At 36.5% G+C, this 16,610-nt stretch overlaps 1 protein-coding gene across 3 annotated transcripts in view; it reads left to right on the top strand.

The window, feature by feature from the left end:
- The window catches only part of LOC145690064 (uncharacterized), a 1,134,032-nt gene extending 1,119,297 nt beyond the window's left edge, over nucleotides 1-14,735 (top strand). For all 3 annotated transcript variants that reach the window (XM_081764582.1, XM_081764580.1, XM_081764581.1), the window contains one exon: nucleotides 8,639-14,735. In XM_081764582.1, the coding sequence (XP_081620708.1) occupies nucleotides 8,639-8,787 (149 nt within the window). In that variant the 3' untranslated portion in view covers nucleotides 8,788-14,735. The remainder of the gene's footprint in view (nucleotides 1-8,638) is intronic.
- The last annotated feature ends 1,875 nt before the right edge of the window (nucleotides 14,736-16,610 follow it).

Genomic DNA, 16,610 nt, shown 5'->3' with positions numbered 1-16,610 from the left:
TTCCCAAGCAGTGGCTAAACTCGGTGGCACAACTCAGTGGAATCGTATGAAAGAGGGCTTAAATCCAATTCCTATGACAGTTAGCCAACCAAAAATTTTACCACCTCTTTTACACTACGTTGGGTCGGTATTGAATTGGTTGGCAATGCCCGCAAAGCGGCAAATTATGGTCTAAAGTTAACAGTTGTTGACAGTTGTGTCTAGCCTACAGTTTCTCACTATTCGGTATTCTGACCGTGTTGTTAAGGATTTTGTATAATGTAAGCTACTTAAGATTGAAATATTTTCGAGAATTACTCAAATTTTTCGAAAGATTTTCACATTTAACTTTCAAGGAAGAAAAATGAATCAATTACATTCAATTAAATATCGTTTCTTAACCAAATTTTATTATAATATAGAATTACGTCATTTAGCCTTCCTTCGCAACTTTTTCTTTGATTAGAAAAGAAACGTTACCAGCTGATGATTACGCGAAGAAATTGGATGCTATTTCTGTTATATGTATAGTATCAGCAGTTTTGTATCCTGCCGGTTGCCTACGTCATAAAGAATCGATTGAAGAGAAGGAGAGGGAACAACCGACGACAAAGTTTTACTACGGCAGAAGCTGCTTCAAGGCCTTCATACTTTTTTTCTTTATTTCTCTTCCCCAAACCTGAGGTTCACTTCATTTTTATATAGCGGTTTCAATATATCTTCAATAAACTGACCCATCTCTCTTTCTTTCTCCGCGAAGGAAAACTTGAACCTCAAAAGAATACCTACGACGTCATATGGTACAAGCGAAAACAAGCTAAGGAGTTTAGAGTCTTTCTTTGCTACTCGTAATGTCATGTGTATGATGTGTATCTTATTAATATGAAGTTCAGCGAACTCCTAACTTCCAACATGCCCCCAGCCAGAAACAATGTAAAGGGGCTCAGTGATAGAGTGCTCATTTCTGATGCGAGAGGTCTCTGGTCCAATCGCAACCCATATGAGTTTGTAGTTATCAACATTATTTCCTTGAATTTTTTCGGGGTTTTCCCGTTTCCTCCTACTCTTATTCCCATTTCTTCATTTTATTTAGCCTTTAACCTTAAAAAGAGTGCCCAATGCTTTTAGTCTTATTCCCATTTCTTCATTTCATTTAGCCTTTAACCTTAGGAAGAGTGCCCAATGCTTTTAGTCTTATTCCCATTTCTTCATTTTATTTAGCTCTCAACCTTAGAAAGAGTGCCCAATGCTTTTAGTCTTATTCCCATTTCTTCATTTTATTTAGCTCTCAACCTTAGAAAGAGTGCCCAATGCTTTTAGTCTTAGTCTCATTTCTTCATTTTATTTAGCTCTCAACCTTAGAAAGAGTGCCCAATGCTTTCAGTCTTATTCCCATTTCTTCATTTTATTTAGGTCTCAACCTTAGGAAGAGTGCCCAATGTTTTTAGTCATAGTCCCATTTCTTCATTTTATTTAGCTCTCAATCTTAGAAAGAGTACCGAGTGCTTTTAGTCTTATTCCCATTTTTTCATTTTATTTAGCTCTCAACCTTAGAAAGAGTGCCCAATGCTTTTAGTCTTATTCCTATTTCTTCATTTTATTTAGCTCTCAACCTTAGAAAGAGTGCCCAATGCTTTTAGTCTTAGTCTCATTTCTTCATTTTATTTAGCTCTCAACCTTAGAAAGAGTGCCCAATGCTTTTAGTCTTATTCCCATTTCTTCATTTTATTTAGCCATTAAACTTAGAAAGAGTGCCCAATGCTTTTAGTCATAGTCTCATTTCTTCATTTTATTTAGCCATTAAACTTTGGAAGAGTTCCCAATGCTTTTAGTCCTATTCCCATTTCTCCATGTTATGTAGCCCTTAACCTTAGGAAGAGTTCCCAATGCTTTTAGTCATAGTCCCATTTCTTCATTTTATTTAGCCATTAAACTTTGGAAGAGTTCCCAATGCTTTTAATCTTATTCCCATTTCTTGATTTTTTTAGCCCTTAATCTTAGAAAGAGTGCCCAATGCTTTTAGTCATAGTCTCATTTCTTCATTTTATTGAGCCCTCAACCTTAGAAAGAGTGCCCAATGATTTTAGTCTTATTCCCATTTCTTCATTTTATGTAGCTCTTAACCTTAGAAAGAGTTCCCAATGTTTTTAGTCTTAGTCCCATTTCTTGATATTATCCTATCAAAAAATTCTATCTCCCGTTTTACTGCATTTTATAAAAGCATCATTTCTATTTATTTATTTGATATGTATTATAACGCTGTTATTTTTATTATCAATATTAAGTATGCAGCCTGTTTGCAGCTTCTGAGAGTAATAAGAGAGAATTTTCTTTTCCCTTAAGTGCGGGAATGAAAATGCTTCGTCCACATTTTTCGATCTTTGGCTTCCTCTTTGAACTCCTAATATTTTTCAAATGATCAATGAGGAAAAACAGTGGCTCAGTGATAGAATGGTTATCTGTGCTGCGTGGGTTGACTGGTTATATCCCTAGCCAAGTAAGTTTGTGATGTACAACATGGGATCTGTGGATTTTCTCGGGGTACCCGCTTTTCGTCCCACATTCTCACTCCACTATCTCTTCCATCAGCATTCATTTGTTTTCATCACTGTCTCTCTTAGCCTTAAGGGCATAATTGTGTAACGTTAAACTTAAGGATTTCTGTTCATTCAGTTGTGTGCATTTTTTTCTTCGTACTCCTCGCTTTCCATTCACCTTTCCGTCTATGGCGTTACGAAGAACACAATTTCTTCGCAAGATGTACCCAATCCAATCGGCCTTCCTATGAAGGATGTTAGCTAAAAGTGACATCTTCTCTCCTACCCGTTTTACAACATCATCTCTTTCCGTCCATTATTTTATCTTCATTTTCCTCCAACACCACATTTCGAAGTTCTCTAAATATTTCTTCTCTAACTTCCGTAGTGTCTAAGTCTTCCAACCATACAGTCCTTGTTGAATGCCTCTTTGGCTATGCTAATTCTCGATCTTATCTCTTTGAAGCAGTTGAATATCCCTCGTCAAAAGACTTCCCAGATATTTGAAATGATTGTACGAGTTTTTTTTTTTTTTTTTTTTTTTTTTTAAGACAATGCGAATTAATGCCATTTTCTTGCACGACGTACTCCATATCGATAGCACAGACGGAGGAGCGTAAAATATTAAGAGTCGTGGTAACGCAAGTCCATTTGTTAGTAATTTGCTTTTTTCCCCCTTTAACTGAACATCCCTTTTCAGCATCGAGGTTATATAAGACGTGGATCTATACTTTAAAGTGGAATCATAATACGTTTATCTTTCAACGCTATCTCACCAGGAAACTAACCCAGGGCCACGTTCAGCAAAGTCAGGCGCGTTAGCCACTAGACCATCGGGAAGGGCTTGCATTTGTTTGTGTACTAGGTTCATTCACAGCTCTTCTAACCACATCTTGAAATTAGGTTGTGCACCTATGACATGTCGTCGTCAGAATGCATCTCAGGGGGGACTGCATCTAGTATTTTAAGTCGTGATCAAGTTTTTGTCCCGTTTATTATTATTATTATTGAGCATTTTTCTTAAATAAATACTTCTTCTCATCACGATAATGGAACATAATGTTAAGCTTTATTATAGATGGTATACAAAATAAAATTTCATAACAAGTGAAGAACAAATATTTAGATCATGGGAATACCCTCGAAATTTTTTGTCACGCTGATATGATAATTACCAAAACAACATTACTGAATTTGGAATTGTAAAGTAAATATGTACAATCCGCGGCAAAAAACCTGCAACATGAGCATGTAAGTTTATTGTGAAACTACGCCTAACAGCACAGGGAATGAACTTAACATCTAAGTGGAACGAATCACGCCAGGATAAACCTCGGACTCCTCCCGTGCACACTTATTTTGGAGCAAAAGACTTCGTCATTTTACAATAAACTTATATGCCCATGTTGCAGGTTTTTCGCCGCGGATTGTACATATTTACTTTACAATTCCAAATTCAGTAATGTTGTTTTGGTAATTATCATATCAGCGTGACAAAAAATTTCGAGGGTATTCCCATGATCTAAATATTTGTTCTTCACTTGTTATGAAATTTTATTTTGTTGATGTCTAGCATTCTATTTCAGCACAGAGATTGTATACGAAATGGAACTTAAGTTAACAGTGGAGTCCAAACCACAGTAATGTGTTCAATATTTTAATCACCGGGAATCGAATCCGGGACCACGTATACTGAAGACAAGCGCTAGCGCTAATAGATCAACGGGAAGGACTATTATTATTACGACAGATGATCTCAAAGTTACAAAGCCTGCAGTGAAACATGTATATTTACAAGTATTATTTCATACATCCAATACATAGTACATACATTAGGTTATTTTTCGACAAAGTCTCCATATTAGTTGATGTACACTCATGTCCAAAATGATTGTCGCATATCAATAACTGTCTTCTTGTACGAATATAATTTGATAATGATTTTGCAGGATGCTGTTAATACTGATACTATGTGTATAATCTGGAAATGTATATTTGTGGTTAATTTCATAGGAAAAGAATTATAAATACGAAAATTAGAATGAGTAAAACAAAATATTGCTAAATGGACAAGAAAGTTTTATTTTCGTTTTATTGTTCTTATTTACTGCTCTTTTGACATGAAATTTGCCACGTTCATGTCTTTGCCGATTATACACATACTAACATTGTTAGAAATACCGGGTGAATTCGTTATCAAATCATATTCCTACAACAACATATTTATAGACATTCGATAATAATTTTGGACATGAGTGTACTTGTCGCATCGTGAGATAAGTTTAAAGATTCTCTCCTGATAAAAATCCTGTCCTTGCGTATTCAGACAGGTTGGCACGAAGTTCCATCTACTCGTCTGAAGCGAGGCGACGACCTCTTAGGTGCTCTTTCAAGTGCGGGAACAGATGAAAGTCGCTTGGAGCTAGGTCCGGGCTGTAAGGAGGGTGGTCGATGGTGTCCGTGCTGGGTCAGCCACTCTGCTCCTCGTCGGTGACGTTTTGTCTACCAGTCGCAAACTTTCGACACCATGCTGACGAGACATTACAATCTCTTCGTAAACCTCTACCAGCTGCCGGTGAACTTCACCCGTTTTTACATGTTTCGCCCAAAAAAATCGAATGACTGAGCGGACTTCTTTGTGAGACCAACTTTCCAAACGAGTCGTCATTTGTGTTTACATACAACTAACGCCGTAGTTGGCGGGTGGCTGAAACTCTGCACAGTTGCCAACTCCATGTATTAAAATTATCACACACTTCTCATTACTCTATAACAGACGAAACTCCAGAAATATCGGCCTTTTAACCTTACAGTTTTTGATCCTCCCTTTTATTGTTTAAAATTCTTTGAGCCTTCCCGCTCGTGTAGGGGCTAGCACATGTTCCTTTAGTGTACGTTTTTCCACGTTCGAAGAAGAGCACAGAAAATTTAATTTCTCAATCATTCATTTGTATTAATCATCTGACTCCAATAGCCTAAAGGTCATAATCATGGAACGTTACACTATAAAAAAAAAAATTCATTTCTTATCTAAAATTTGATATGTGGTGTTACATTCCAGGAAAAAAAATAATAATGAGACGTTTTGAACGCTTGGGTGATAGTGTATTAATACTTAATACAATGAAATTGACCTGAATTAAATAATCTATGATTAGTGATGCCATGAAGCAAAAATCTTCATGAGTGTTGCAAACTGAATTCAAACTGATGCACAACTGAATGAGTATGATAGATGTATGTGTTACATAGGTGGACGTGTAACAAACATTATTATTATTATTTTTTTTTTTTTTGAACAAAATGAAACTGAAACTAGCATAACCATGCCCAGTGGCATACGCAAAATTGCATCCAGGACGAGTTCAAGCTTCGAAGTTAATATCGTATCAGGACTTTTCTAAGCACATTTTAATATGGTAAATCTTCGTTGTTGTTTTTTTACATAATACCTGTCTTGTTCAAGAAAAGGAGGCGTTAAAACCCAGAAACTTCCCTTTTACGTACGCCACTGGACAACATATAACTATTTGAGTTCTTGCAAGAAAAAAAAAGTTCTTTGTAGAGATAACAATCTATGTACAAATGTTTGGGAATATTTACACTCTTTTTGCAGCGTAAATTTTTGAAAATGAACCATCACATATCAAAGTTTACTTTTATGTTATTATTTATTTATTTCATGTCACCTTCTTTTGTTACCGACTTCTGAAGCAACGCAGATGCCATCTCAGAGAAAGGCTTTAGCACGCCCACACAAATATTCCATTGCTGTACAAAGGAACTTACGTAAGAATTTATATAACACATATCACCCACCTTGTTAAGTATTATTTGTAAAGTTCAAACCATACCCCATCTTCACCCCCGGTCTCCCCCCCCCCTCTAAAAAAATTAATCAGTCAAATGTACTTTGAAATAAAATTAGTACAATTTATTGTCACATATTCTCAGAAAATGGTCCAAAGAGGAAAGCCTTGTCCCTCCCTTAAATATGTCCCTGCCTTGCTCGCTAAATGATTATAGTGTATCTCGAGTTTTCGTTTCAGAACCTATGTGTTTATAATAAATATCCTTTATTAAGACCTTCGTCTTTATTTACGATAAATTACAACCCAAATTCCCTTAACATTTTTAAATGTGATTTTTTAAAATCTATATTAATATATGTAATTGCTGTATTATTATGTAGGCCACGTATGCACGTATGGCAATCAATACTTGCAAAACTACAGGGCCGATTTCAATTAAATGCTGATCAAGCCTTCATTAAAATCTGAACTCAAAGGACTGGCCAATAAAGTAAAAGGTGAAGCAAGGTGTGCGAAAAAATGTGTGGAAAATTTTACTATAAATACAGAGGTTACAATCAGTTTCGAACCATTGAATAAAAACATGAAATTTTGATATATGAGTTTACAAACCCATAATTTACTAATTCTAATTCAGCATGGCACACGAAGCAGTGATGGAAGAGTCACGGGTCCACTTGGGCAACGAACTCTTGTCCGAGTTATTTGGGTGTGAATTTCATTTCTCTAACCCAGTGTGATCCAGATGCAAGTAAAATATCATCTCTGCAGCATTAACTGCAGAATCTTATAGATGATTAATAACGTTCACTACACGAGCTCGAACGTTCATTTTTTTGCTTCCCGGTGTGACATTTCTTAAAATGCCATGTCTTGAATATTTCGTGTTTATTCCTCTTTCCATACTGAAATTAATATAGTGATTTTATATACGGAATATATAAAAAGAATTAACAAAACACTATTTGGGCTCAGGGGTATTTTCTATATTCTACCCAAGTTCCACAGGTTTGCTCGACTAAACTTTGATGATTCTTCATAAGAAAAACCTAAAACTTATGTTTTCTGTGAGTCTCTCGCGTTTATACTTTGATAAACCTTGTAGTTATCTTTCAGTGCAATGTTTTGACATGCAAAAATGTAAACAAGAAGGAAAACTTATAGATTCAGTAAAAAAAGAAAGAGAGAGGGGGGAAGAATTTTTGGTTAGAATTACGCTAGCATTCTCATACTTTCCATATTTATGATGTTCAATCCTGTCCTGCTTATACTTGATCTGCCCAAGTCATTCCGGGCCATTGATCTGGCAGGGTCACTTGCACTGGATGAATCACCGGGTATGGTGGATCATGGGTCTTACTGCTTCCGAGTCTTTCGAGTCACAAATCACGAACTTAGTTACACGTTCCATCACTGAACGAATCGGACGGAGAATTTTTTTTTTCTTTAACGACTAAATGTACAAGCATGAAACTTAATGTATAGGGAATCATTGATGCAAAGAATATGTTCAGCACTCGCGTGCTTTCTTATTGAATAATATAATATATAAGCTCTTCAATTAAGTAAATACAATAACAAATATTATTTTTCTTAAAATATTTTTAAAAATAACTGACGTAGTTTTACTAAGAGATTAATTTAGCCACTCACTTAGTTCCCGCTTAGAGATTAGTTTTTCACAGCTTGTAGGGAGAATGTACCATACACGCCAGGAACGATTACTTCCCAATATTTCCAGCGACAATGTGTACCTGCTATGTCCTATGTTGAACCTGCTTGTATATAAGAAATAACTGAACCCTTGCACATAAAATAATAAAAAATCTTGAAGATAAGAATATTTTACCTTAGCAGGACAGTTAGTAGGCCCAACGGTGGAAAAATGGTAGACAAGTCAATGTTGGCGCCCTACGTTACGATTGGCCGCTTAGTGGAGTATTTAGCACCTAACTTAATTGCAAACGTAGTTACTACGAAATAAAAAAAAAAAAAGTATAATTATAATTGGGAGTAAGGGTGACACTGTTTGATAAATGACAGCAAACTGTTGGTTGACCAACCTAAACTGTAGGATAAATGGCGGCAAATTGTTGGTTGGCCAACAAACTACATTCGGCTAACGTATTCTTGTATTTAATTTGTGAATTACAATTTTTTAAACTCTATGCCAACCATTAGCCCACGTTGTGCCAACCAAATGTTCTACTAGGGTACAAATTTGTTTTGTGATTATTTTGTTGTTGTTTCTTGTTTTAAATATATTAAGTATAATTATATCGTTTGTCTCTTCTTGTTCTCTTTCCCCAGGAGGAAGAACCAGTCGTCTTGTCGGTCTTCGCGGAGACCGTGTTGTCAGCCGTGGGTTCCCGTCCCTTGAATTGGACACCGTCATTGAAGAACGATCAGACTTCGACAACGAAGTCACCACGATCGAAGTAATCACTCCGGACAGCTGAGTCAAGGAGATCTTATTATACCTCACCACACCACGTTCCAGTGGGCAGCCGCGTAATCGTCACATCATGCACTAAATAAATACAAAGAACAAAACCAAAAAACTGCGAATGCAAATTATTCTTTGTACAATAAGCAACTTTACAAACATTAAGAAAACAAAGTGGAAAGTATGATACTATGAATTGTTATTGATATAGTTATATTAAAAAGAAATTTCAGTGACTCCGAAATGAAAAAGAGACATTCATATCCATGTATTTACTTCTAAAACATACTGATCTCACTTTGTGTGGGATTTTTCTAACAATTCTTCCCTATTCTGAGTCCATGTTGAGTAACGGGATCACATAAGTACACCAAACGAAAAGGCTGTTTAAAAAAATTTAATATGGCGCCATCTTTGATTGTAGTCTGTTGGTTTATATTGAGAGCTGTAAAAATAAATAAATAAAACTTGATAGGCTGCTTATTTAGAATTGTATGTTTATGTTATCATGAAAACTCAATATAAATATGATGGGACATTTTTCGCGGAACCATTACTCGCCGTTTAACTTTTTAAGGTCAACTTCCGACTGATTTCAGTGATTTTGTCTATTTACAATAGACTCACGATTGTCCAGCTTAATGTGGAAGAAGGGAAGGCTAGATAACAAACAAACAAGCAAAGAAATAAAAAAAATATAGACAGATAAGCCGGTGTTCTGTAACTACTCACTTCTTTACCCATCCATACCATTAAAAACACAGTTTTTACTCCAAAACCCGTTCTTATTGATATTTTCTGGCCTCTTGGTACAGGTTAGTATTTTATAAACGTTTGTTATGTACTGTATAGTACATTTTAAGAATTTATCACAAAAAGAGAGAGCCGAAATGTAAAAAAATATTGACACATTTTAAGATAAATTTCATGTCTAAATTACAGAAAATCTGGAATGTTACACATCAAACAACAAAATATGGCCGCCCACCTCTTTTTGAACAGTTGTTCAGTACCGTAACTTAGATTTTTCTGGAGGCAGGGGGACAATCATTAATACGCGTATTTGGGCTCCCAAGAAAGTGCTGTTTTTGTAATTCTTGGGTCCCATCTTTCTCTTTGTCTTTATGGACCCCCGGAGCCTGTAGGATCTCCCGCACGGCAAGGTCTGCTGAGCCGTTAGTTACGCCCCTGGGCCCAATCCACACATGACAAATTAATTAAGGGGACAATATTGACAAATTTCAAAGCCATGAGAATAAATTTTTCTAGGGTCCCTAATAGTAGACATTTTTTACTGAAATAGGCTTACGACTCATTTTTGTTTTATTTACTTTTGTGTGCTGTTTTGTTTATGTAATGTAATGAACCTGTTTGATGCTTCATTTATAGTTTCATGTTCGTATCGTATATGGAGTAAGAAAATTTTTGTCTTAAAGTACGACAGGGAGCTTCCCTGGGATAGGCAGTTGCCCCACCTTCCCCCCCACAAGTTACAGCCCTGGTTTTGTTATCCTTATCAGCAGTTCGAATTAAATCAAACCAGTGTAGAATTACTAGTCGAGGCATTACAATTTCGTGCATATACTTTCCCAAAATATGGCCTTTTCAAGCAAGATGGGTGACCAAGATTTTTTGAACAAGACTGTACATGCATACGATTTTAAAATAAACAGAAAACATTAACGTAAAACGTCGTCCTAAATATTTAAGAAAAATACAGGGTAGTCCATAATTATGTACATATGATGTTTCCAGTGGTGCCCACCCCCCCTTATGTCTATGACGCACCCCCCCCAATTGTCTATCCGTAGGTGTTCTTCCATGAAAAAAATCTTCTTTTCGATTAATTTTACCCCCCTCATCAAACATATTTATATAGATTTTAACCCCCTCCCAAATATTTCAATGACGCAGTTTGCGTCATAGCCCCCCCTTGTGGGCACCCCTGATGTTTCAATGAATGAGGTAAAGAAACTAGCAACGTAACATGAACACATACATTACTCTCATACTTTTCCTTATAAGAATATTAATCTCTGTTCTCCGCGGCATGGTGCACCCAATGCACCAACCAAATCGATACATGCCTGAAGACGTATTGTCACAAGCAGCTTGACAGACTGCTATCTTGCAGAACACTTCTATGATAGCTTCCCGTAGTTCGATCAAATTGCATATGTGATGTTGATACACTTCGTCCTTTAAAACACCCCATAAGAAAAAGCCAGGTCGGGTTCCAAATCGGGACATCGAACTGGTCACTCCACAGACCAAGGTCTACCAATCCAGCGGATCGGGAATGTTTCGTTCAGCCACTCTCGCACTAACGGTTCTAAGTCAAGAGGCCGTTCCCCACTCTTAGGTTACACAGTGTTACCATATCGAAACTTTTGTCCAGAATTACAAATACTACAGTCAGTCAAATATCATATTTATAATTATGGAGCACCTTGTATATTGAAACTTGTTTTACTATTCATTGATAAATGATTACTCAAATGTGAAAAGATAGATTGAAGTCAGGGGACTCTCGATTCAGCCTTTCTTCTATCATTTTTCCCAGGATACTTTGCGCTCGGTGACGTCACTTGGAGGTAACATCGCCAAGGATGTTAGAAAATAGAGGATCTGCTCATACCATAAAATCGTGAAACCATACGTCACATCCTATGATTGGAGATTTCTTACCTGTGAAAGGTTATTTCGGCTAATTTCTTCTCACTGATATTTGTACACCCAGACATGCAGCATATAACATTGTGTAATATAAACCTGAAGCAACAACTCAAATAAAAATAAACGATAGACACACTACATGTCTACATATGAAGATTGCAATGTTTTGAGCCAACATATATGGCTGTCATTCAGTTACCTAATAGCACGAAGATACATATGGGCAGATTCCTTATTTTATAATATCCTTGGGTATTGCGAGCTATGTTCAAGAGAGCAAGTGAAATACTGCATACGCAAATACGCTACCCACATAGCACACTACGTCCCTGGGATGTCCCATTTTGATCCCAATCATCCCATTCGGTTCCCGGGATTATCGGGACAATGAGAAGACATCCCATGGACGTCCTGCATGGGACGTCCTGAAGGATACCCATGTAGGATGTACACAGGACGTCCCAGATGGGACAGGAGGTCCGAGGGAAAACCAATAGACATCCCTTCGTGGTCCCGTTGAATATCCCTATCCCGGGATATTAGCGGACATCTGGATCTCCCGCGGAAATCCTGTGGATGTCCCGGGAGCACATTCGGATATCCCGTCGTCCGTTGCGGGCTCAGGCTCGGACATCCCGTGGACGTACTTGTGCTATGTGGGTAGTTGATATACTGTTTCAAGATGGGCAAAAATTCCTCCACAAGACGTCACGGACAGGGAGCCAATCAGAACGCTAAACGTGAACTGGGGCTACCTGTTATTCTATATACCTTGGGTTGGAGTTAGTTCTACATTTCTTAGTTTTGGAGAAAGTCCTTGATATAAGACTGATTATCCTTGGCTAAGTAGTATATATATATATGAACATTATTAGCATCTATGTACTTAAGCCCGTCATATATGAGGGAAGATATCCCTCGGTGAGCACACTATCCGGGGAAAGGAAGAAAAGAAATGGAGGAGGATGCAAGCGGCCTCAAGCTTTGTATGTTAGGTACCATCCCGGCATTTCCCTGGTATGAATAAGAAAAACGCAAGAAAAACCCCACTCAAATGGCTGGCCTGAAAATGTTGTTATTCATTGTTGACCGAATGTCTCCACCGAGAATCGAACCCGGGACCGCTCACATCAAAAGCAAGAGTATTAGCAACAACATGTGCATCGTTAAAGATGAAAGGATTAAGTAGACCTAATGCTGGGGGGAAACCTGCAGGACTACATGATTCGTGAACGAGAAGTTGTTTGTGAAATGAACGCAGATTGCTTTGCGTATTATCCTTGGTATGTTGTTTGTAAGTTCAATATGGGCAACGCTTTTCCGACTATCATTCCTTTCTTAACATCGACTCAACAATTTTTGCTACTAAAGTTGACAAAACTAACGTCCATGAAAATAGACCAGAAATAAATAACTAACATTCTCCATGATATGATGATAATAAACTAACAGGACGGTCTGTATCAGTAAACGTACGAATAATAACAATAACTACACATAAAATCACCTTTATAGTGAGTAAGTCAGGCCCGCAACTAGAGGGGGGCTAGAGTGGCCCTTCCAAAGCTTAATATAAATGCTATTATTAGTACAAAAAACATAATTTAGATATACGTAAAAGAATTTTTAATGACTTGCCCCCCCTAACATATTCATGGCCCACTCAAACCTCTGTGGCTGGTTTAGGGCCTGGAGTAAGTTAGTGCAGGTTTTTTAATTATTTTTCCCTTAGGTAAGCAATGTTGTCAGCTCTTCCTTTAAGCCTCCAAAAGTCAATATGGGGTATTTCATTCTATGTACAAACAATAAACACGATGTTTTCATGCCTACAAACCATGTTCTAAAATGAATAACATATACTGTGTTTCAAAGTAGGACTCCAGGATGATATATGGCAGAAGAATGAATTTCACCTTTAAGCTAATTATAGCGACAATAGAGGTAACAAGAAACCTACGAAATAACTCTACCAATGTTGATTTTCTATGTTCTGATTCTTCATATAAGATCACTTAAATGCTCCTCGCTTTCCTCGAGGATTAAAATGCCAGAAACTCACAGCCCCGCAATTACTCAGTACCAGAACGCATTTTATTTCATTTTAGAATAGTATTGTCCTTTTATTAGGTATGCGAAAGATTACATTCTGTCACCATTTTTAGATTATGAACATTTACGGCAATCTGCAATATACAAAGTACACACACGAAATTTTGAGCTAACCAAGACAAGATTTTTATCTTTAAAGCTTTCTTTCTTTTACTTTATTTATTTTAAAAATTGTCCTCCTCGCAAGTACAACTTAGTAATATCGTTGCAACAGTGAGACGCAAGGATTCAGGGCAGGATTTAGGGGGGTGCACGTGCACCCGCCCCCCACTTCGTTGTAAATATGCACTACCTAAAGTGAGAAGCTGGCAGTGAGTTTTGCAAAATCAATAGTTTCAGTCAATTTTCTGAAGGTTGAACGAAAAGGATTCATCGAGAGCAGATACTTAGCATTTCCAGGGCAATTCCTCATTCACACCACAGATGCCTAAATGCATTTTTAAAAAATTCAATTTAATTCAAATGTACTGGCAGTTATTTGGTGCGCCCCCCTCAGAAAATCCTGGATCCAGCCCTGCAAAGATGTCAACTTTGAACAATCAATAAATAGTGGAACACTTCCCCTTGAATTTGCCATCCGAGTAATATACAATGACGAGGTATTATCCTCAACAATATCAAGGAAGTTAGATAATCATGGAAAAAAAAAGAAACCGGCAAAATTAAGCTAAAATTTCCATCCATTTCAAGAGAAGCTCCTCCATACAAATCAAGTGACTAAAAATCAAAGATGGCGTCGCCACTACGCAACCTTAACTGAAGTGATACAATTTGAAAAAAAAAAACACAACATGTTCGTGATGAATTTAGTAGTTAGGTTCAGAAAAGATGTAGTGTTAATAGTTTCGAGTACGATAAGAAAAATATGAAAAGGTGTTTGTTTTAGAAATGTTTAGATTGAAGTTGAAATTACGTATGTGTGTGTATATGGTTAAAATAAAATGAAATGAAATAACGAAGAAGCCTAATGTAAAGAGAGTGGACCAAGTCCAAATGTACAAGAATATAACTAAAAGAGTTGTGATCAATTCTTTATATCTGCCATATTAGTGTTCAAGATACAATAAATAAATGAATAACGGACGGTTTTTTGAATTTCACCAATACTGTGCGCCTTAATGAGTTGTATTCTATGGAGAATAAATTTTGAAAATAAATGGGAACTAATAAATTAGTCTGAAAAATTTAATGAATTTTCCTCTTTTTTTGTTATTGTATTCCTGTCTCTCTCATTTTTTTCATATTATTAGGTAATCTAGATCAGTCATTGCCAAACTGTCGATCGCGACCTACTAGTAGCTCCAAGGGACATTTTCGGTAGATCGCGTTAAACCTCCAGTAGGCTAATCTTGATTCCTCCACTGAACTGACACAAATGACAGAGGACGCTGACGACAACCGTTTGTTTCTCCTGCGTAACACGTCTTAAAATTTAGAACCAAAACCTTTTTTTTTTTTTTTTTTGGTTATAATTAATTAACCCATAACCAAAAATGTAAAATGCAACAAAAAAGAAATAAAGACCAAAAGAGCTTAAGTAACGGCCAGGTCATCCCAAGCAAATCTCTTCGATAAATTTTGTTGTGAGTCAGCCCAAAGGAAGACCATCTCCAACCCCTTTGTAATGAAACATGACTCACTTCTATCTTCGAAGCGCATCGATTCCGGAATGAAGAAAATATGTGCCACTTAAAGCAAATGAAGAATTCAACGTTATTTCATTACTAGAAATCTCGATAAACTTTATTGAGAGTCATCACACGGGAAGACCATCACAAACGCTTTTTAATGAGACATGACTCAACTCTACCTTTGAAATGCATTGATTCTAAAATTATACAATTATCTGGAATCAAAAGCAAACCCAGAGTCAAAAATACTTTTACAAATAGAAATCTCCTCCATAAATTTTGTTGTGAGTCAGCCCAAAGAAAGACCATCTCAAACCGTTTGTAATGAGACATGGCTCACTTTTATGTTCGAAGCGCATCGATTCCTAAATGAAGAAAATATTTTCCACATAAAGCAAATGAAGAATTCAACGATACTTCATTATTAGAAATCTCGATAAATTTTGTTTAGAGTCGCCACACAGAAAGACCATTACTAACGCTTTTTAATGAGACATGACTCAGCACTAGCTTTGAAGTGCGTGGATTCAAAAATTACACAATTATCTGCAATTTATAAAGCAAATTCAGAGTGAAAATATTTTTTGCTACTAAAAATCTCTTCGATAAATTTTGTTTGATTCAGCCCAAAGGAAGACCATCTCAAACCGATTGTAATGAGACATAACTCACTTCTATCTTCGAAGCGCATCGATTCCAAAATGAAGAAATTATGAGCCACTTAAAGCAAATGAAAAATTCAACGTTATTTCATTACGAGAAATCTCGATAAAATTTGTTGACAGTCACCACACGGGAAGCCACCACAAATGCTTTTTAATGAGAAATGACTCAACTCTACCTTCGAAATGCATCAATTCTAAAATTACATATATTACCTTTAATTTAAAGGAAATAGAGAATGCGTAATGTTGTTATTCCTAGAAATCTATTCGATAAATTTTGTTGTGTCACCCCAAAGAAGACCATCTTAAACCCTTTGTAATGACACACGACTCACTTCTATCTTCTTAGCGCATCGATTGAGAAATGAAGAAATTATGTGCCACTTAAAGCAAATGAAGAATCCAACGTTATTTCATTACGAGAAATCTCTATAAATTTTGTTGTGAATCAGAAAACAGAAAGACCATCACTAATGCTTTTCAACGAGACATGACTCAACTCTACCTTTGAAATGCATCAATTCTAAAATTATTACAATTATCTGGAATCAAAAGCAAATCCAGAGTGAAAAATACTTTTACAACTAGAAATCTCTTTCATAAATTTTTTGTGAGTCTGCCGAAAAAAGACCATCTCAAACCGCTTGTAATGAGACATGACTCACTTCTATCTTGCAAGCGCATCGATTCCAAAGCGAAGAAAATATTTTCCACATAAAGCAAATGAAGAATTCAATGACACTTCATTACTAGAA

Source organism: Thermobia domestica, chromosome 7 (genome assembly GCF_964235325.1).
Source record: "Thermobia domestica chromosome 7, izTheDome1.hap1.1, whole genome shotgun sequence".
Classification (NCBI taxonomy): Eukaryota; Metazoa; Arthropoda; class Insecta; order Zygentoma; family Lepismatidae; genus Thermobia; species Thermobia domestica.
The sequence above is the reverse complement of the archived record's forward strand: the minus strand, read 5'-3'. Positions and strand labels throughout refer to the sequence as shown.